The sequence below is a fragment of the Somniosus microcephalus genome, chromosome 26 (assembly GCF_052327205.1).
Source record: "Somniosus microcephalus isolate GS21.2 chromosome 26, FLI_Smic_1.0, whole genome shotgun sequence".
Lineage (NCBI taxonomy): Eukaryota > Metazoa > Chordata > Chondrichthyes > Squaliformes > Somniosidae > Somniosus > Somniosus microcephalus.
The window spans coordinates 3139066-3161655 of record NC_141012.1 but is presented as its reverse complement, the minus strand read 5'-3'; the positions used below and the strand labels follow the sequence as shown (position 1 = coordinate 3161655).

Genomic DNA, 22590 nt, shown 5'->3' with positions numbered 1-22590 from the left:
GGCACTGACAATGTGATGGTCAGACTTTCCACAACTGTGCTTAACTGAGAATTGCTGTCTGAATTGTGTAAGTTGCAAATTGTAGCAGTAAGTATTGGCTTCCTGTAGTCTCTCATGGCATACACCTTCCCTAGCTGAAAGGACAGGCTGGAAACCTTCTTGGAGTCTCTGTCAATCCTGCTTCATAACGGTCATTAGCAGGTGCAGAATAGACTGTGACTTTGTACATGGTTCTTCCATCTCCATCTGCCCCTTTTGGGGCAAGTACATGAACCATGTGATGCACCCACTCACTGTCATGACCAAGATTGGAAAAGCTTTTCCATTTGGAAAATTGTATGTGCGAACTAATAATATCACAACCCAGATAGTGAATTACAATGGAATGTTGGGGTGAGGAGCAGATAACATTTTATAAACACTTAATTTTGAAAGGATCTGTGAAGCAGTTGAAGTGGAACTTCACATAAGTTGTCCTCTTGATGTATGCAAGTAGATTGGGTAACTTTTGTTGCAGCCTTTGCATTTCTTCAGAAGGAAAAATTGGATCACCCTTCAGATTTCTTCCTTTTTCTTTCATCAGCTGACCCATCCTGGCATGCACAAAATCCGGGAACTACACTTTTGTGTCATCATGCTCGAGCGCTACTCTTAAAAAGTGAATGTGACACTGTTGGCAGGCTTCCCGATCAAGGGAGGGAGGATATGATGCCCATATGACATGTGCTTTCTAACAGTAATCACAGGACGCTATCGCGATTGTCCTGATCTTGGTTTTGTTGCTGTGGAGAACTGCCAGGTGGAAGCTGGTGGGCTGCCATTATCTGGTGTTCCAACAGATGTGGGAATCCTGGCAGCTAATTGTAGGTGCAAGAGTTGTAATGTTTTCTTAAGCGACCCTATTTAACCATGCAACACGCAGCTTTGTGACACTAAGAGTTACCAGAGACTTTCGCATCCCTTCAGTTGGAGAAAAGCAAGGGTGGAAATGGGGAACTGACTGGAATTTAATGGGGTGAACAATGCCATTTTCAAACAATTGGCCTTTTGCGTGGGATTTTAACGGGTATCATGGTTTTGCTATAGTCAGGTCTCTTTGAAACAGCTAACTACATTTTTTTATGTACCCACAGGCACCGATCACGGAATACAGAAACTGAAGAATTTTTTTTTTGCCTGTTCTGGAACACATCATTTCTTGGGGATACCCTTCTCTTTGTCTAAGACAACACCAAACTCCATTATTTTCCTTCATTTGATGATGACACAAAGTGTAGTTCCCTGATTTTGTGAAGGACCATTTCTTCCTGAGCTCAATGGTTTGCACTGTGTGCAGGGAGTGGACAACTATTGCACTAACTGGCACGGGGGATCTAGACTAAGCGGCACTGAAGAGCTGAACTGAACAGCGAACAGCACACTTTGTTAACTCCTCCTTTTCTCCTTCCTTCCCCCTCCTTTTACCCTTCCATTTTCGCTGAAGCCACTGACCAGGATATTCATCTGATGGCTTCTCAACTTCTCCCAGCGCACGTACTCATCAGTCTTAGGCTACCAAGTTTTTATGGTATTTGTATAAAGTGCCTTACGGTGATGCAGGACCATATGAATACCATCCCTAGATTATAGCCATCTGTCATTTATTTTTGTGTTTGGGGGGTGGGGGGGGCGGCAGGCAGGAGGGAGGGTTATGTGACATTAACTTCATCTGTTTTCCATTGGTGAGAGTAAAATGGAATGTATTTTTGGGGGGGGGGGGGTGGAGGGAGGGCGGCGGGGAAGAGAAGAATCTGCAAGTTTTTAGATATTTTAATTTTTGGAGGGGACTATTTTCCTTGGAGAAGTTGAGCTGGAACTCCAGATGAGATGTCATCTCGATGTATATATGTTAAATATGTTGGGGCTAATTTTGTTGCATTTGCGCTCAGAAGGAAAGCTTGCATTGTGCATTTTTAATTTTGTTTTCTTCGCGGAGGTTGGTCAGAAGACTCCCAAGCACGACCCTAGCAGAACACTAAAGAACCACCACCACCCCCCCCCCCCCCCCCACCACAAATCCCCCATCCTCTTAGACTTGAATGTAGACTGTTCTGCAGCAACTACACTCTGACTTGGGGGAACTTCTAAACACAGGCATCCATTTTCCTTCTGGCAGCAAGATGAAGTGTGTCCCACAGAAGATTGATGTGTATACACCTGTAAACATGTAAATAGGTTTTTTCTATCATCTTGTTACCTTTGATAAAAAAAATTACTGGTTACTGGGGCTGGTAGGGAATGGGTAGGATGTTGCTGTGAAGCTAAAGCTGTGAGGGGCACTGTTGCATGCAACACCATCATAGCTGATTCCTGTTGGCATAGTGTAAAGATGTCCAGCAACCTGTAATTAGAAGTTGACAACACAGGTGCAAGTGGCTGAGATAGCAAAATCTCCATCCTGCATTGAACGATTCAGATACAGTTACTATAACAGAACCTTTTGACTACCAAATACTTGGCAGTGAAATGCCTCATAATAAAGGATGTTCTGTAACCTCCTTCTCTGCACCCCCACCCAAAGGCACCTACTTGCTGTGAAGTAAGAACAGCCTTTAACCTACTAAAGGGTAGCAGCTGTCTGGGTGTATTCCCAATGCAAACAATAGATGCCAGTCGGAGCCTCAAATTAGTGACTTAAAACGTAAAAAAATAAAAGATGGCTGCAAGGATTAGAAGGGCAGCTGCTTGCACTAAAGCTGCCACAGCACTCGCCCCAAGTCTTGATAACGTTCTTAAAGTGAGAGCGAAGATTTAAGGTGACCTGACTACCCAATTCTTTTTATTTGGCTATCTGTGCCTTTCATTGAAATCTTATTTTCAGTTTTGTGATCTGCATAGACTCTCTTCCAGTGTAACCTGTTGTATTGGGGGTTCACATTTGATTGTTGAAACAGGGGACAAACCAGAAAAATTCCCATTTGCCCAGTCCAGTCTTTCTCCACACTTTCTGTAGCAACACTTTTAAAGGTGCTACATCTCCAGTTGGCATCGTTGCACGCAGTGGAGAGGCCAGCTTCTCTCGGTGAAATAAAAGCCTAATGCAGTTTGGCATAGTCTGGGCCACATGGAGATGGTCTGTGCAGCTAAACCTTTACCGTGAGCCCATTTCAGAGCCAATTGACGAGTGATGGCACAGCTGTGACTGCCCATCGTGTAATGGGGACAAGTGCAGAAGTAGCTCCTGCTGTAGTAAGTACTGCCATCAGGAGTTCCTCTAACATGTATATTCATGTTAATGTGAGAAAATTGGAGCTCTGGAAATCCTAGAACCATTTTCTTACTTTATTATTCCCATAGAGGAACTACTCTTTCTCTTTCTCTTTCATTTCCCCCAGCTATCCACCCAGCGTGCGCATGCACACATCACATTCTGTCCTTAGCGCAGGTTTTATAGCTTAATAATTTGAAGATTTGATTTATTTAAAAAAAAAAAGCAATTAATATAACCATGTCTGTGTAACTCTGAAAAAGATAGGATGTCATTACCTCTACTTTTGAACCCTTTTAAGCATTGGTAATGGTATATCTAAAAAAGCAAGTTTCTCCCTGGGCAGTAAGATGTGTTACAGTTTAACTTCAGTTTGTCTACAGAATGCAAACTTGTGCTCCATTACCATTTAAATTTCAAGATGTTTTTGTTTAATTATTAATGGTAAACAGTCTTGCCATGTTGGGGACTATTGAGCTCATTAGATTATTTTGTAAACAAATGGCTGTAATCTTTTTTTATATGTTGTTGCCTGTAGCTGTGCCCCTCACAGTGTGCTGGTAGATTGGCCTGATGTACAGGCAGTGTGAAGCAATGGGACAGAAAACAGATTGCTAGTATCCTCCAGCCTCAGTAACTGCTGTCTTAGAGGCACCTGTACTTCTAACCAACTCCTGCACCCTCAAACTTTGGACAGTTTGTGACCCAAATGCAAAATGGTAGCTGGAAGAATCCGTTTTAGTTCTGAAATAAACTGCTGGTCGAGGACCAGTCGGCTCAGTCCGTGGCCCCAATGGAATTTTCCACTAGCTTGTGTATTTCTGAGGACAAGGGAGAAAAACCCTGTCATTTGGACACCTTGAAAGAAATTAGCTCCTTCAAACTTATAGTATTAAGTTTGTACGTCTTGCTATAGTTATTTACCACTGGCAAACACCCAAAAGTCCATAAATCCTGGAGTTGGCTTGTTGGAGTGTTGGGTTGGTGGTGGTTCATTCTCCTAAAATTCATATTAGTTTTGTTGTGTGGGGCCCCAATGATGGACCACTGGATTCTTCCAACATTTAATTCCTTTCTGCTTTGTGAAATGGATGCTCACTTCACATACTTGGGGTTCAGTTTGAGTAAAGTGCGGATGTATTTCAGGACTAGAATCCAATATTAAGTGTGATCCATGCATAAATAAGCACCTTGCACTTGGAGTGCAATGAACATTTTGTGCATTATATTGTCAACTATTTGTTAATCGGGATTTTTGAGTTTAACAAACTTGCACTTACTTTTTAAGGAGTAGCATTCTGGGTGTGTGCAGGTGCCTCTCTGACAGACTTCCATTTTGTTAATGTGCAAAGATTATAGGGTTTACAAGATTTAAAATGCTGTAAGATAAGTGTCAGTAGCAGAAAGCTGTGTTAATGGACAGACTTGAGCACGGGTACCAGCTGTGTTAACACCTCCAGTTCCGCAGGTACTTCATGCAAAAGCAGCTGTTGTTGCGGCAGGTGGGGGTTGGTTGGGGTGGGGGGTGGTGGGGGGGCAGGTGAGAGAAGAGGAATTGACCAAAAGTAGCATGTTGCTCTTGTACTGCAGCTTTCTTCATCCATGGATAAAAGATGAAGGGATCGTTCCACACACTCACTTCCTGTCTTGTAAATAGAGAGCCGATGGCAGCGTGCACATCAGACGCAAAGCTTGTGTAGGACTTTGAGCGTACACACTGCCATCATTAACAAACAAGCCTGGTGCCATGGTCTAACGATCCCTACCGAAGCACAGATAAAGTTGAAAATATGTAGTAGTATTAATGCTTGGCCTCTCCTGTAAGGGTTGGCACTTAACTAGACTGTCCCCTTGATGGCTTCTGGTGTTGGCGGCTATCTGGGGATGGCAAGACTATGCCGGAGTATGCAAATTTTGTTTTGGATAGGGAAAGATGCTTCGTGTTCCATTGTTGAGTTGAGCGTGTAATCACATCTCTACCTCAACAATGATTTTCTAACATATAAGCCAGTGATGTAGGTAGATAATGGCAGATGCCTACACCAAACTGTTGTAAGAACTTGGTCAGTATACAGCTCGCAAAAAGACATTTCTTTAGTGAAGAGCAACAGTCTTTCTTTTCACTAAGGAGCATCTTTTTAACAGTGGGATAATCCTACAAAAGGGTTGTGCTGTAGTTATTCACCAAGTTTTTCATAACGGGTAACTGGCTTCTTGGGAATATAATGAGGATTTTTTTTTGGGAAGGGGCAAAACTTTTTAATACATGGAATGAGATGAGAGCATCTTTCCCTTGTTCTCCGCAGCATCTTTCTAATGTGTGAAGTAGCTGAACTTTGGCTCACGGTATCATCGGTGAGCCCTTCACACACTAGGTGACCGAGTCATCTCATTCTATTTTTGTGTTTGGGGAGTTGGGTGGGTGGTTCTGCTGTTCAGAGGACTTCATCTGCATGGAAACTGAGCAATTCAAAACCTGACTCTTGTAATGGTGATAAGTGAGAAAATTCCACTAGGTAATGGAAACTCAATGTAGGCTAAGATGCCAAGCATGGCCATCTGACATCAAGCCATTTTGTTAATGGCCATTGACACCATCTAGGGCCAGTTATTTTGACTTGGGGTAATTGGACATAATTTTTTTCCCCTTTTTTAGTTCTCTTTGAAGGGTTGGGGGTGGGGGGGGAGAAATCCTTGGGCAATATGGAGCTCTTTTCATTGTGCAGATGAAGTCCTTGGGAGGGATGGGGTGGGGGGTGGTCAGGGTTGGGGGTTGTTGAACAAGAGTTCAAGTAATGCCATATGTTTATGGATCTTTACCAAAGGGGGAGGGCAACGGGCTTGGGTTTAAAAGCAAACTAAAGGCAAACCTGTCCCATTTCAGTGTTCAAGAAAAAAAAAACCATTCAAACCTTTCCCCAATTTGAACAAAGATCCTTCAATTGGCGGCTTAAAAAGAAAGCATAATCTAAACCCACTACATTAAGGATACTGAAATGCTCGGACTGTTAAATGGTAACACTTGACTAAAGTGAACAGTGTTACTTACAAATATGAAGAAGAGTCTATTTAAATAGAACACAATGATTTGGTTCCCTATTATGGGTGTAATTGGCTCTGAATATTCCAGTGAACTTTAAAAAAAGAACTTTACTTTCAAACCAGAACTTTTCTTTAAGGCTGATGCTATATGGACCGGTTGTGAAATGATTTGGATGCTTATTCAGAATGAGTTGAGAGATTGTTTAAAGAAAGCTACAGAGTTGCATTTTGTTCATTTCAATAAAAACTCACTGGAATCTAATTGTGTGTATTTGTGTTTTGATTTGATCTGCTTTGCTCATTTTTTTCTAAACTTGCAGCGCCCGCTCACCTTTGGTCACCTTCCCTAATCTGTGACTTGCCTCCTGCTCATCCAGTGTTGTCCCTGTGAAGTATCTTGGGGTGTTTCATTATCTGATGAGTATTGTATAAATTAAAGGATGCAATCCCTTTTCCTCAGTCTAATTCTATTAATACCATGTGTAATTGTCCCAGCTCTTGATGAAGCCATTGATCCCCTATGCATCTTCCCTTTCTTGACTGGGAGTGTGCAAGCTCCTGTCTTGGCATATTTTACTGTGGAGCCCCTGGTGGTGGGCAGGGGTGGGGGAGGAATTGCAAAGAAACAATGTTTCTGGATAATTTGGCATTATCTGGTACCAACCGGTACCTCTTCTGATTTGAGATTTAGACACATAAGAAGCAACAAATTGTTGCAAACCTTCAGGCCCATGAAATTCGAGCAAAATTGGCAGCTGTAAAAATGCACGTGGCTCATGGGCTGTAGTTTGAGCGCGCCTGCTCAAGGTTATGCACCGAAGCACACGTGGCCAGTTTGATTTGGTGGTTAGCCAGAATCTAGCAGTTAATGGAGCACTTTGTCCAACCACAAGATTGTGTCTGAACAAGGGGGAGAGTCTGTGCCTTGGATGTGTTTCATTTGAAACCTCCCATTTCATAGATTTTTATACTGTTCCCTTTTGTTGACTCTCGCGTCCTGAATGTGCTGACTCTCTAGTTACTGTAATGGCCCAATAGCGATTTATTTGGTAGTGGGGGCATAACTGCTGAGTCTTGCCTACGTGCATACTTCCAGTAGGGTTCACTAGATAGGAGGTGTAGGATCATTTCCCACCCCACCCCAAGCCCAGGGGTGCAGAGGTTGGGTGTAGTGCCTAATTGCAGCCCTAGCTGTAATCGGCTAATTGAGTACAGACTTGCACCCGGTTTAGTACTGAACTGAACCTTGACCATTAGAGCTTCTTACAAAAATGGGTTTTGATGAAATGTAAATTATTCAGCAGGATTTGGTGAATGTTGAAGCTTTTGCATTTTTCATTTTAAAAACAAGACTGAATTTGCCTTTTAATGTTATTAGTAGTTTACCTTGAACTTTGAGAATAGTGGTGTCTCCTCCCTTTTTGTGCGGAGATATCTCCAGGCTCTAATATTTGGACCTTTGCACTGTGATTAACTGCCATTTTTTGCTCCACGGTCTCTGTTGATGAGCTAACTGGGACTCGATATCTGCAATCTCCATTAATTATGGCTCTGAAGTCCTGGTGTTTACTAGTGGCAGCCTTTTGTTTATGTGAAAATGCATCTGCAACGAGACTTCCTCCCCCTTGTGACAGGTACGTGTTTAATTTTGTGTGTGTGTAGAACGATCGTTTAAAGTACTAGCTTGGCTCGGTTGGTAGTTCCTTTTTTGAGTCGGATGTTTGTGGGCTTATGTCTCCCGAGACGCGCACATGATCCAGGCTGGCACTCCAGTGCAGTACTGAGGGAGTGCCGCACTGTCTGAGGGGCTGTCTTTCAGATGAGACGTTAAACCGAGGCCCTGTTTGCCCTTTCGGGCGAACATAAAATATCCCACGGCACTATTCAAAGAAGAGATGGGGAGTTCTCCCTGGTGTCCTGGTCAATATTTATCCCTCAACCAACAGCACTAAAACAGATTATCTGGTCGTTCTCAAATTGCTGTTTGTGGGAGTTTGCTGTGTGCAAATTGGCTGCCGCGTTTCTCATATTACAACAGTGCCTACACTTCAAAAGTACTTCATTGGCTGTAAAGTGCTTTTGGGTGTTCATGAAAGGCACTGTATAAATGCAACTTTGTTTTTTGAGCAGTCTTGACTGGCACGCCAGTGCAGTACTGAGGGAGTGCTGCAGTGCCATAGGTGCTGTCCTTCAGCCGCGACATCATCTCAAGGCACCATCTGCTTGTTTAAGTGAATGTTAGAGGGCCATAGCACTGTTTGAAGAGGAGTTCTGGACAACATTCCTCCCGAAACACCCCAAGAAACATTTGGTGGTAATGTGCCTTATTGCTGGTTGTAGGAGGGTGCTGGTGGACATTGGTTGATTTATTTCAAAAGTAATCCACTGTGAAGGGCTTTGAGGACATGTGAAAGTGCTATATAAATGAGTGTGCTTTGCTATTTTCCTTTTGTGCTCGGGAATAGAAATACCTTTTTCATATGGTATTTTTCTCCGTTAGAAACCCTCCACTATATCACTCCCCCTAACTGAGATTTCTGAATACCTGTCACTGTCTTGGGCTGCAGGACAAAGTTCACAACCTTGATGTGCTATTTGACCCTGAGCTGAGTTTCCAACCCCATAGCACCTCTATCACAAAGATCGCCTAATTCCACCTCATTACCAATGCCTGTCACTGCCCCTGCCTTAGCCCATCTGCTGCTGAAACCCTCCTCTGTGCTTTTGTTGCCTCCAGACTTGATTATTCCACTGCTCTCCTGGCTGACCTTCCATAAACTTGAGCTCATCCAAAACTCTACTGACCATATTCTAATTCACACCAAGTCCCATTCACCCATTAGCCCTGTGCTTGCTGATCTACACTGGCTCCCGGTCCACCAACACCTTGATTTTTCAAATTGTTATCCTCGTGTTCAAATCCCTCCATGGCCTCTGTCACTTTCTCCAGCCCCACAACTCTGAGAACTGCATTCTTTCAACGCTGGCCTCTTGTGCATCCCCCCCCTTCCTTTGCCCCACCATTGGCGGCCGTGCCTTCAGCTGTCTGCCCTAAGCTCTGGAATTCCCTCCCTAAACCTCTCTACCCCTCCTTTTTAAGACGCTCCTTAAAACCTACCTCTGACCAAGCTTTTGGTCACCTGTCTTAATGTCTCCTTCTTTGGCTTGGTGTCAGTTGTTGTCTGATTACACTCCTGTGAAGTGCCTTGGGAAGTTTTACTGTATAAATGAAAGTTGTTGCCCTCATCAGAGCTTGGTATTGGTAGTCTTGAATCTGGGTCCATCAGGTTGTGCATCTCCTATACAAATAGTGCAGGAATTAAAATTGTTAGAAGGGATGTACTCTTCCCCTTCTATGTCTAACCATTTCCCTCCTTTCCCCAAGCTCTCCTGAAGGATGTGACCCTGTTCCAGTGGGATCTTGCCTTTGCCCATTCTAGGCAGCGAGTGCCAACAGACTGTTCTCTGTATGGGCGGGGAGGTAGAATGACATCTGAACTCTGTTCTATCCATGTGTGCGCACTTTTAAGTAGTGCCCCTGGATAGAGATCAGGAGCAGGCATGCTGGCTGATTTAAATTTGAACCTTCCTTCTCTGGAGCTCAGAGCCATACCAAACTATGCATTTATCCATTGGGGCAGCTTAAATTGGTCTTTATGAAGGTGGGTTAACTCCTTTTTATTATAAACTGAAATGTATATCTGCCCTAGGGATGGTGTTGGAGCTTAATGCAATACTATAGATCTAGTTAATTGCATCCTCTGGAACATGATGGTTTCTGTGCTTTTTGGACCAAGCAAATGATAACTTGGAGCCAGTTATGCAGGATGGAGATGATAACACAATTATGAATGGACAACTTAATGGAAAGAGGAGGACATGTCACAGTCTGACAACCTGTAGACCTAGAGCCCATAACACATGAGGCTGGTGCTACCTGGTTTGGACATGTACAGCTACAGTTGTCAACCTTTTTTGGAAGATGGATTAGTGATTGTAGAGGGATGAACGTTCTGGAGTTTTGATGACCATTTGGGCTTTCCCATAGGAGATTAAATAGTACCGTCCGTGACCAGATAGAATGCTCATGGACTCTGGAAGGAATAGGTTGGCTGGTATAGAGTCCGCGACAGGGTAGATTGTAAACGGACTGCGGAAGTAGTCGGAATGATGTTGGAGGCCCTTGAGCATGTATAGCAGGGGTGTCCAAACTGCAGTCCCAAAACCTACTTCTCATCCGCTGGTTTGTCCATCATGGACCTGGAGGTTGGAAAAGGGCTGTTCTTAGTGCTGTTGCCTCATTGATGGATAAAGCTTAAATCAGAACACTGGAGTCTGTTCCTGTTAGCAACTGGGATTTTATGCAAATTAACAGACCAGGCCATGGGTTTAAACTTTATACATGGCCTCAGAGTCTCCATGGCTTGTAACTTTTTGGCCTATGGAGGCAAAGACTTGGACACCCCTGGAATAAGGGATAACCTGTTGGGCTCAAATGGGATGAGTGTACTGAATGTTTGCCAAGTGTATACCCCCAGTCTGTGATTTATAACACAGCACTCACTCGCTGTCTAATGTTGACTCTCTCAATTTCTTGTTTCTCCCCCTCCCCAAGTCACATCTATTGTACCGGAGAGCTTCTGCACCAAGTTCAGATGGCCAAACTCTTTAACGACGACAAGCATTTTGTGGATATGAAGTTAAAGATGAATCCAGGTACAGTCCCTCACTTCTTTCTCAGCCTCATGTTTCCTCTCCAATAGCTTCCAGGGAATACTACAGGTAGGATTCCTTCAAACTGCAACTTTCCAATACAGTTCAGTTGCTTGCTTTATAGTCGAGATGACAGTAATGGCTTGGTTGAAGTGTATTGCTCAGTGAATGCAATTGAAGGGGTCCAGAGAACATCAGGATTCACCATGCATTTTATATAGCCAGCTGGAATGACCATGAACTCAACATGGGGTCTGGTGAAGGTCAGGGAGGCTTTAGTCCAGCACCTTTCCTTTCCTTTCTATTTAATTTAATTATGATTTAGTGACTTGTATAAAGTGAGAAAAGTTAGAATCCCTCTCATAGCTACTGCACATGGCCCCATTTCTCGAACTCTTCACTGTGGGCTAGAATTTGTACATAAGAACATAAGAAATAGGAGCAGGAGTAGGCCATTCGGCCCCTCGAGCCTGCTCCGCCATTCAGTAAGATCATGGCTGATCATCCACCTCCACTCTCCTGCACTATTCCCATATCCCTTGATTCCCTTAATATCCCAAAATCTATCGCTCTGTCTTAAATATACTCAATGACTGAGCCTCCACAGCCCTCTGGTGAGAATTCCAAAGATTCACCACCCTCTGAGTGAAGAAATTTCTCCTCGTCTCAGTCCTAAAAGGCCGACCCCTTATTCTGAGACTGACCCCTGGTTCTAGACTCCCCAGCCAGGGGAAACATCCTGCATCTACCCTGTCAAGCCCTGTAAGAATTTTGTATGTTTTAATGAGATCACACCTCATTCTTCTAAACTCCAGAGAATATAGGCCTAGTCTACTCAGTCTCTCATAGGACAATCCCCCCATCCTAGGAATCAGTCTGGTGAACCTTTGTTGCACTCCCTCTATGGCAAGTATTTCCTTCCTTCAATAAGGAGACCAAAACTGTACACAATACTCCAGGTGTGGTCTCGCCAGGGCCCAATATAATTACAGTAAGACACCTTTATTCTTATACTCAAATCCTCTTGTAATAAAGGCCAACATACCATTTGCTTTCCTAATTGCTTGCTGTACCTGCATGTTAACTTTCAGTGATTCGTGTACAAGGACAGCCAGGTCCCTCTGAACACCAACATTTCCCAAACACACACTATTTAAAAAATAATCTGCTTTTCTATTTTTCCTACCAAAGTGGATAACTTCACATTTCTCCACATTATATTCCATTTACCATGTTCTTGCCCACTCACTTAGCCTGTCTATATCCCCTTGAAGCCTCTTTGCATCCTCCTCACAACTTGCATTCCCACCTAGCTTTGTATCATCAGCAAACCTGGATATATTACATTTGGGTCTCCTCATCCAAATCATTGATATAGATTGTGAATAGCTGAGGCCCAAGCACTGATCCTTGCGGTACCCCACTAGTTACAGCCTGCCAACTTGAAAATGACCTGTTTATTCCTACTCTCTTTTCTGTCCATTAACCAATCCTCAATCCATGCTAGTATATTACCCCCAATCCCATGAGCCCTAATTTTGTTTAATAACCTCTTGTGTGGCACCTTATCGAATGCCTTCTGAAAATCCAAATACACCACATCCACTGGTTTCCCCCCTTATCTATTCTGCTAGTTACAGCCTCCAAAGAACTCTACAACAGATTTTCAAACTTGATTTCCCTTTCATAAGTCTGTATTGATTCTGCCCAATCCTATTATTATTTTCTATTATTATGTTACCAAGTCGTTAATAATAGATTCTAGCATTTTCCCTACTACTGATGTCAGGCTAACTGGTCTGTAGTTCCCCATTTTCTCTCTTCCCTCCTTTCTTAAATAGTAGGGTTACATTTGCTACCTTCCAATCTGAGGGAACTGTTCTAGAATCAATGGAATTTTGGAAAATGACAACCAATGCATCTCTACAGCCACCTCATTCAAAACCCTAGGATGTAGGCTGTTGGGTCCAGGGGATTTATCGGCTTTCAGTCCCATTAATTTCTCCAGTACTATATTTTTACTAATACTAATCTTTCAGTTCCTGGCAAAATAACGGCGGGTTTAATGGCGCTCGCTGTTATTAGTGTGTGTGGTAAACCACTGTTATTGTATATTGTTACCTCTGGGTGGCGCTGTGTACCAAGGCATGCCTCAGCTGACTCCGCCCACATGACCAGGTATAAAGGTGGGGGTTTCGCCGACTCACTTCCTTCTTGGAACCAGCCACCCACGAGAGGCATGCTCTGTTCTCTAGTTAATAAAAGCCTTTTCATCACCTTCCTGATTCATCGTCTTTTATGGAGTAATTGATAAGCGTATCAATTTTATTAACTAGAAGTAAAATGGCGACACCTGAACAGCAACAACAGCAGGCGTTGCTGCGAGCCCTCAGACCGGCATGCCTGGACCTCGACCCTCAAGCAGCGGGTTCATCAACCAATTTCGAACACTGGCTGAGCTGCTTTGAATCCTTCCTAGGAGCCTCTGCCGTGACATCGGAGGAGAACAAACTAAAAGTTTTGACCGCCCAGGTGAGCCCTCAAGTATATACGCTCATCCGGGACGCTACTGCGTACACGGCAGCCTTCGAACTACTAAAAGGGCAATACACGCGCCGAGTGAACACGATTTACGCCAGACACCTCTTGGGATCCCGCAGGCAGCAACCGGGGGAATCGGTAGAGGCATTTTTACGGGCGTTAGACACCCTGCAGAGACTGCGACTGTAAGGAGGTAACGGCTGCGGGGCACGCGGAGGGACTTACGAGGCATTACCTGGCCGGAAAACGGTTTACCCTGCTCACTGACCAGCGTTCAGTAGCTTTTATGTTTAATAATAAGCAGAGGGGCAAAATCAAGAACGACAAGATCTTGAGGTGGAGAATCGAACTCTCCACCTACAATTATGATATCTTGTACCGGCCCGGGAAACTCAGTGAGCCCCCAGACGCCCTATCACGTGGTACATGCGCCAACGCGCAGGTTGATAGACTGCAGACCCTCCACAATGACCTCTGCCACCCGGGGGTCACCAGGTTCTTCCATTTCATCAAATCCCGTAACCTGCCCTACTCCATCGAGGAGGTCAGGACCATGACCAGGAACTGCCAAATCTGTGCCGAGTGCAAACCGCACTTTTATAGGCCGGACAGAGCAAGCCTGATCAAGGCCACTCGCCCCTTCGAGCGCCTGAGCGTCGATTTTAAAGGGCCCCTCCCCTCCTCTGACTGCAATGTGTACTTCCTCAACATAATCGATGAGTACTCCCGTTTCCCGTTTGCCATCCCTTGCCCAGACATGACCAGTACCACGGTCATCAAATGTCTGAATGACCTCTTCGCCTTGTTCGGGTTCCCTAGCTATATACATAGCGACAGGGGCTCATCTTTCATGAGCGACGAACTTCGGCAGTACCTGCTAGCGAGAGGTATTGCTACGAGCAGAACCACCAGCTACAACCCCCGGGGGAACGGCCAGGTGGAAAGAGAGAACGCGACGGTTTGGAAGGCCGTCCTCTTAGCCTTAAAATCTAAGGGCCTTCCGACCTCTCGCTGGCAGGAGGTCCTCCCTGCGGCGCTCCACTCCATCCGGTCACTGCTTTGTACTGCCACTAATGCCACCCCTCATGAGCAAATGTTCGTTTTCCCCAGGAAGTCCACATCGGGAACCTTGCTACCGGCATGGCTGACTTCTCCTGGGCCCGTCCTACTGCGGAGGCACGTAAGGACCCATAAAACGGACCCCCTGGTCGAGAGGGTGCACCTCCTACACGCCAACCCCCAGTATGCCTGGGTGACCTACCCAGACGGGCGGGAGGACACGGTCTCCATACGAGATCTCGCACCCTCGGGTACCCCTGAACTACCACCGTTATCCCCCACCACCCCTCCCAATCCAACCCCTGTAGACGACATGCCGGAGCCCCAGGACCCTTCGTTGACCACCCAGACACCAGATCCGACGTTGGATGCTGCAACACCGCCGCCACCACCAGGACGTCAGACAAGGCCTCCTGATAGACTTAACTACACGAACTTGTAGTACCCTTCACCCCGCCGGACTTAATTTTAAACAAGGGGTGAATGTGGTAAACCACTGTTATTGTATATTGTTACCTTTGGGTGGCGCTGTGTACCAAGGCATGCCTCAGCTGACTCCGCCCACATGACCAGGTATAAAGGTGGGGGTTTCGCCGACTCACTTCCTTCTTGGAACCAGCCACCCACGAGAGGCATGCTCTGTTCTCTAGTTAATAAAAGCCTTTTCATCACCTTCCTGATTCATCGTCTTTTATGGAGTAATTGATAAGCGTATCAGTGTGTAAATCGTTTAGCAACTTGTGGCAAGGGAGAGATACCCCATGAATTGAAAATCGCCACAAGTTGCTGGACGATATGCACCGCTCCACAGTTAGCCTCACAAATGGTATCTTGCCCTCAACCTCCCTGTGAGTGTCAGGAAATTGCTGCATTTGCACATTAATTACCCATTAAACTCGCTGTAGATAGTTAGGACTAGAACTTAACAGTGTAAACACCCTTTTTAATGAGATTTATGTTCCTGCAATGCCACTCAACCTCCAGCCCAGAGGCATTATTTGAACTTTGGAATCTCAATCCTGCAGATAGTAAATTGTTCTTAAGAGATTTTTATCATTGAAAATTTTTCTTATCCTTTTTTTTTCTCTCAATCCAGTCTTTCTTTCCCTCTTTCTCTCTCTTTCTGTACCCAATTTGACTCACTCTTCACCTTATTTCCTTCTCCGTCGTTCCTCTGTTTGTTTCTTTATCATTAAATCTCATTGGTTAAGGAGATACACCGTTGGTCTCATCATTCATTAAGGTCCCAGATACCCTGTTGCCCTCGCTGCACCGTTATCAGCTCTCACTTCCAGCAAGTTACAGGGCAGAGAAATTTTTGGGCCATAGGGTGAGGGTAAAATTCTAACTAGGCACGCCGCGAGATGTACCACTCCAGCAAATTCTGGGACATTAACTCGCGGCTCTGTCTGGCTGTTTGATACTGTAACGTTAAAAAAAAAAAAAAAAAAAAAAAAAAAAAGTAAATTAAAACATTTTCATAGAATTGTTTGGAGGCCTTGAGGGTTTTATCTCTGTGTAGCCCCAGAACTAGGGATTCAGGCTTGTGTAGCCCCAGGTCTCCGTGCAGACTCCTTGGGACTTAACTTGCAAAAGCCTTTACGCCCTAATTGAACATTAAGTAGGCGTTGGCATTTCCTGACATTAATAGTGGCTTAGATGTCATGGATCCTGAATGGGAGCAGAGTTGTGAAGAAAAATGTCTGGACAAACATTGATGGTGATGGGTTCATCTCTGCAACTGTCTGGTTGCCTGGGGTGGGTCAATCACCACCCTGTATTGTGATGTTTCCCCGAAGTCTCACTGGGGCATGTTTCCAAACCTTGCATAAGTGGCCATTCTTCATGTGAGTCTAAGACAGTTGAATGTTGGCAGAATATTTGACTCTGGTGGGCATTACAGTCCGATTCTGTTCTCACTTGGCATTTACATATTGGATAGCAATCCTCTCGCCCAAGGATTAAGGCCAATTGCAGCCCCTGCTGCTACTTTGGCTGCTTGAGCACAGGCCCAGAGATGGAGCCTGCAGCCTTCTGCTCTGTGTCTCAGCACCACACCAGATAATCCTATTCTATAGAGGCACTGGAGAAGGTGCAGAAAATATTTGCTGGAATGATACCAGAACTGAGGTTATACCCAGTCAGAATCAGGGGAATTTATAATGGGGAATAAAGAAATGGCAGACCAATTAAATACATACTTTGGTTCTGTCTTCACAAAGGAGGATACAAATAACCTCCCAGAGATGTTGGGGAATATAGGGTCCAATGAGAGGGAGGAACTGAAAGAAATCAGTATTTGTAGGGAAATGGTGTTAGGGAAATTGAAGGCTGATAAATCCCCAGGGCCTGAATCTTCATTCTAGGGTACTTAAGGAAGTGGCCCTAGAAATAGTAGATGCATTGCTGGTCATCTTCCAAAATTCAATAGACTCTGGAACAGTTTCCATGGATTGGAGGATAGCTAATGTTACCCCACTATTCAAAAAAGGTGGTAGAGAGAAAACGGGGAATTATAGGCCGGTAAGCCTGACATCGATAGTGGGGAAAATGCTAGAGTCCATTATAAAAGATGTAATAGCAGAGCACTTGGAAAACAGTTGACCGAATCGGACAAAGTCAACATGGATTTACAAAAGGTAAATCGTGCTTGACTAATCTACTGGAATTTTTTGAGGATGTAACTGGTAAAATAGATAAGGGAGAACCAGTGGATGTGGTGTGTTTGGACTTTCAGAAGGCTTTAGATAAGGTCCTGCATAAGAGATTAGCGTGTAAAGTTAAGGCACATGGGATTGGGGGCAAGATACTGACTTGGATAGAGAGCTGGTTGGCAGACAGGAAGCAAAGAATTGGAATAAACGGCTCTTTTTCCGAGTGGCAGGCAGTGACTAGTGGGGTACCGCAGGGATCGGTGCTAGGACCCCAGCTATTCACAATATATATAAATGATCTAGACCAGGGAACTAGATGTATTATCTCCAAGTTTGCAGACGACACAAAGCTGGGTGGGCGTGTGTGCTGTGAGGAGGATGCTGAGAAACTCCAGTATGATTTGGACAAGTTGGGTGATTGGGCAGATGCAGTATAATGTGGATAAATGCGAGGTTATCCACTTTGGTGGCAAAAACAGGAAAGCAGATTATTATCTGAACGGCAATAGATTGGGAGAAGGGGAAGTGCAACGAGACCTGGGTGTCCTTGTGCACCAGTTGCTGAAGGTAAGCATGCAGGTGCAGCAGGCGGTTAAGAAGGCAAATGGTATGTTGGCCTTTGTAGCGAGAGGGTTTGAGTACAGGAGCAAGGATGTCTTGCTGCAGTTGTACAGGGCCTTGGTGAGACCGCACCTTGAGTATTGTGTGCAGTTTTGGTTCTTGCCATGGAGGGAATGCAGCGAAGATTCACCAGACTGATGCCTGGGATGGCAGGAATGATGTATGAGGAGAGATTGGGTCGATTGGGCTTATACTCGCTGGAGTTTAGAAGAATGAGAGGGGATCTCATTGAAACTTATAAAATTCTAACAGGACTAGACAGACTAGATGCAGGAAGGATGTTCCCGATGGCTGGGGAGTCCAGAACCAGGGGTCACAGTCTAAGGATAAGGGGTAAGCCATTTAGGACAGAGATGAGGAGGAATTTCTTTACCCAGAGAATGGTGAGAATGTGGAACTCGCTACCACAGGGAGTAGTTGAGACAAGTAGCATAGATGCATTTAAGGGGAAGCTCGATAAGCACATGAGGAATACCTTGATAGGGTGAGATAAAGTAGGGTGGAAGGAGGCTCGTGTGGAGCATAATCACTGGCACGGATCAGTTGGGCCGAATGGCCTGTTTCTGTGCTGTAAATACTTTGTAATACGATTAACTCCAGTGTCTAACTGCGCTAACTGTGTTGCAATGATTTTTGATGTTTTACAATAATATGTAGCCTCATACAAGACAAGACCCACTGGCTGATCTGATTATTTACAGTTTTTAAAATAAATTTAACTAATTTGGGTCATTTTTAATTTTTTTCCCTTCTGAAAATAAAGATGTCATTTTGGAAGCTTTTCAAAACCTCACCACTGCCTCACCTGCTACAGACCTAACAAAGGAGCAGCTGAAACTCTTTGTCCAAACATACTTTGATGCTCCTGGACAGGAGTTTGAGAAATGGACACCGGCCGACTGGGGTGATCAGTAGGTGTAATCGCTCTTGGTCTTACCAGCTCAGTACTGCTGGGCAGCTTTGCCCGAGGTTGAATTCGAGTCGACTGGGTTATTTTAAAAACTGTTGAACTTTTTGCTGAAATGCACCAGTTTGCTCAGTTGGTAGCATGCTCTCCTCTGGGTCAGAGGTTGTGGGTTCAAGCCCACATAATCTAGGCTAACATTTCAGTGCTGTGCAGCATTGTCAGATACATCCTCCTTCAGATGAGAAGTTAAAAGAATGAGCTTGCAATTATATCACGCCTTAAGAATATCCCAAAGTGCTTTACAGCCAATGAAGTACTTTTTAAAGTGTAGTCATTGTTGTAATGTAGAAAACGCAGCATCCAATTTGTGCACAGCAAGCTCCCACAAGCAGCAATGTGATAATGACCAGATAATCTCTTTTAGTGATGTTGGTTGAGGGATAAATATTGGCCGCAGGGCACCGGGGAGAACTCCCCTGCTCTTCAAAATAGTGCCACGGAACCTATTACACCCACCTGAGGGCAGACGAGGCCTCGGTTTGGCTGAAGCCATGTCTGCCTGTTCAGCTGGCTGTTTTGAATAACAGGTGTGAATTCTGGTGTCCTGGCCAACATTCCTCCCTCAACCAACACCACCAAAAACAAATTAACCAGTTGATCTCGTCATCTGTCGGATCTTGATGTGTGCAAAATGGCTGCAGCATTCACAGCATGTCAGAGTAACTCTGTACATGAAGTATTTTAAAATGTTTCTGACCTGATGAGGCACTGCATAAATGCAAGTTTGACTGTGTACAAGTGCAAGTTTGAGTCTGATCAGAAATCAACTGTAAAACGAGTCAAGGGAACAAGATACTAAACTGAGCAGTGGTACTCGGAGGGACTGAGGCACACTGTTGACAATTACAACAGTGACTACACTTTAAAAGTAAAATGACTGAAAAGTGCTTTGGGACGTCCTGAGGTTGTGAAAGGCACGCTATAAATGCAAGTCTTTCTTTATGAATTGACACATAGGCCTCTGCAACTTGTAGCCGGACGCAGCTTGTTTGTTGCTGCCTGACGATCACGGTTAGTTCTATCTTTGTCTGAAATAGGTTTTAATGTGCTGGTAAATGGAGGGTGGCAGTTAACCCTGGGGTAGAGGGGAGGCAAAAGAAAGGAGAATCATCAGCCCAGCATTAAAGAATGATCATATACCATTGTATATAGTAGAGGGCCCTTTGAGTGCAGAGCTACAGATCATTTAAAGTTGGCAGCGTAAGTAGATGGGGCATTAAAAAGACCGATGGAATCTTGTATTTTGTTCCCCTAGATACAAACCAAAGAACTGAATTGCCCACCCCCAGAGGAAGAGACAGCCAGTCCAGGGCAGATTAGGGAAACCAATTCAGTGAGTTTAGGTGAAAGGAGAAGGATACTGATTTGGGCTGGTTGGGAGGGAAGGATTGTAAAGTTTGAGGGGAGCTCGGGAAGGGCTGGTTATAAATGTGGTGCCTCCGTTTAATAAAAATGTCACCCTTGCAGCCCCCGAATCCTTCAGAAGATTTCGGACCAGAAGCTGCGACTTTGGGCTACAGAACTGCACGCTCTCTGGAAATCCCTGGGGAGAAAGGTACATGTGGAGCCGTAAATGCAGCACATTCACAGGCCCGCGTTCACCTCTGAGCATCGTGGGGAAGGGGGAAAAGAGACCAAATAACTGACCGTGCGATCTAACAGAGTCACTATCCAGAGGCATTCGGGTGCAATCACTCCCAGGGACATCCACTTTGAAAGCGGGGTCGCAGGGACACCATGTTGTAAGCTGTGATGTGTGCGCGCTCTGGGTTTCCTCCTACTGGGACTCTGCTCCCCCTCCCTCAACAATAAATAAACAGCAATTAAGTTCCTGGGTTCAATTAGAGTTTAACAGTTTTAAGCCACCTTACACACACACTTCCACCTGAGCAGCAGCATAATCCATTGTGTGTGACACTCCTGTCCTTGTAAAACGGAATTCTCTCGTACTGCAAGCAATGCCAGGGGACACCCGCTAGTGTGTATGTATTTTAAACATTCTCGCTGAATCGCAGCCTGAATTTTAATCTGACTCCTTACGTTCTTCTTCTGCCTTGGCAGGTTCCATTTCATTTGAACATGTGTGATGTAAGTGTCACTGTTTGATTTAAGGAAACGTCACTCTACCTGAATCGGATTAAACTCACTCTTGTTCCTTTCAGATTAAGGTGGATGTACAGTCACAGCCGGAGCTGTATTCCCAGATTTATGTGCCCAAGCCATTGGTTGTACCCAGTGGTCGATTCAGGGAATATTATTACTGGTAAGAGCTCATTAAGTGGAGGGTTTGATGTGACTCTCTCTCCCTGTCAACTCTGCCTTCAGACTGGCTTTAACAGCATGTAAAGTTAGAGGCCCTTTCACTCGTCATCTGGGGGTTTCTGCAACAATAGAACGCGTGTTGTTCATTCTTTGGCCACTTTTTTTCTTTTCCTCTGGCCGATCTCGCCTTTCCCCCTCTCCATGCTGTCCTGCCATCAGGAGGCGGTCAACCATCACAGAGGAGAAATCTCTCAAACAGCTTGCCCTGACCACATCCCTGCCTGACCCAATTGCCTCTGCATCACCCGAGTTAGGGACGGGAATATCAGCCAGGATTCCTGATCCTCATCTCTGTCTGGTGACTCCTACTGGAAAGTGTGTGTCTGGAGGGGGGGTGAGTGAGGACATGATTAGGCATGTTGGCGATGCCTGCTACAGTGCAATAACCTGCTGACGCTGAAATCGGGAGTGGCGTTTGCCATGCAGGGGGTCGCATGCAAAGGTTCGGTTTGGGGCCCTACATTTTACTAGACAATTATATACGACCGACTTAATCTGCCGTCAAATCAGCACATGTAGGATCGTGACACATGTAGGCACAGCAGTTATTATGGGTGACTTTAATCTACATATAGATTGGGCTAACCAAATTAGTAACAATACTGTGCAGGAGGAATTCCTGGAGTGTATACGGGATGGTTTCCTGGACCAATATGTCGAAGAACCAACTAGAGATCAGGCCATCTTAGACTGGGTATTATGTAATATGAGAGGATTAATTAGCAATCTTGTTGTGCGAGGCCCCTTGGGTCGGAGCGATCATAATATGATAGAATTCTTCATTTAAGATGGAGAGTGAAATAGTTGACTCGGAGACTAGGGTCCTGAATTTAAATAAAGGAGACTATGATGGTATGAGGTGTGAGTTGGGTAGGATTGATTGGGGAATGACACTCAAAAGGGTTGACGGTGGATGGGCAATGGCAAACATTCAAAGATCGCATGGATGAACTACAGAATTTGTTCATCCCAGTTTGGCATAAAAATAAAACAAAAAAGGTGACTCAACCGTGGCTAACAAGAGAAATTAGGGATAGCATAAGATCCAAGGAGAGGACATATAAATTGGCCAGAAAAAGCAGTAAACCTGAGGATTGGGAGCAGTTTAGGATCCAACAAAGGAGGACAAAGGGATTAATTAAGAGTATTTGAGTAAGCTTGCAGGGAACATAAAAACTGACTCAAAGCTTTTATAGATATGTGAAGAGAAAAGGATTGGTGAAGTCAAGCGTAGGTCCCTTGCAGTCAGAATCAGGGGAATTTATAATGGGGAACAAAGAAATGGAAGACCAATTAAAGACATACTTTGGTTCTGTCTTCACAAAGGAGGACACAAATAACCTCCCAAAGATGTCGGGGAACATAGGGTCTAATGAAAGGGAGGAACTGATATAAATCAGTATTTGTAGGGAAATGGTGTTAGG

General features: G+C 44.7%; 2 protein-coding genes across 2 annotated transcripts in view; both read left to right on the top strand.

The window, feature by feature from the left end:
• The window catches only part of ddx6 (DEAD (Asp-Glu-Ala-Asp) box helicase 6), a 35333-nt gene extending 28782 nt beyond the window's left edge, over positions 1 to 6551 (top strand). The window contains exons 14-15 of the mRNA XM_085967683.1: positions 1134 to 4749; positions 4788 to 6551. The gene's annotated coding sequence lies outside the window, so the exon portion shown is untranslated. The remainder of the gene's footprint in view (positions 1 to 1133; positions 4750 to 4787) is intronic.
• An 89-nt stretch (positions 6552 to 6640) lies between these two features.
• treh (trehalase (brush-border membrane glycoprotein)) overlaps positions 6641 to 22590 on the top strand; it is a 32463-nt gene continuing 16513 nt past the window's right edge. The window contains exons 1-5 of the mRNA XM_085967684.1: positions 6641 to 7923; positions 10905 to 11005; positions 18641 to 18788; positions 20312 to 20399; positions 21007 to 21107. Of these exons, the coding sequence (XP_085823810.1) occupies positions 7835 to 7923; positions 10905 to 11005; positions 18641 to 18788; positions 20312 to 20399; positions 21007 to 21107 (527 nt within the window). The 5' untranslated portion in view covers positions 6641 to 7834. The remainder of the gene's footprint in view (positions 7924 to 10904; positions 11006 to 18640; positions 18789 to 20311; positions 20400 to 21006; positions 21108 to 22590) is intronic.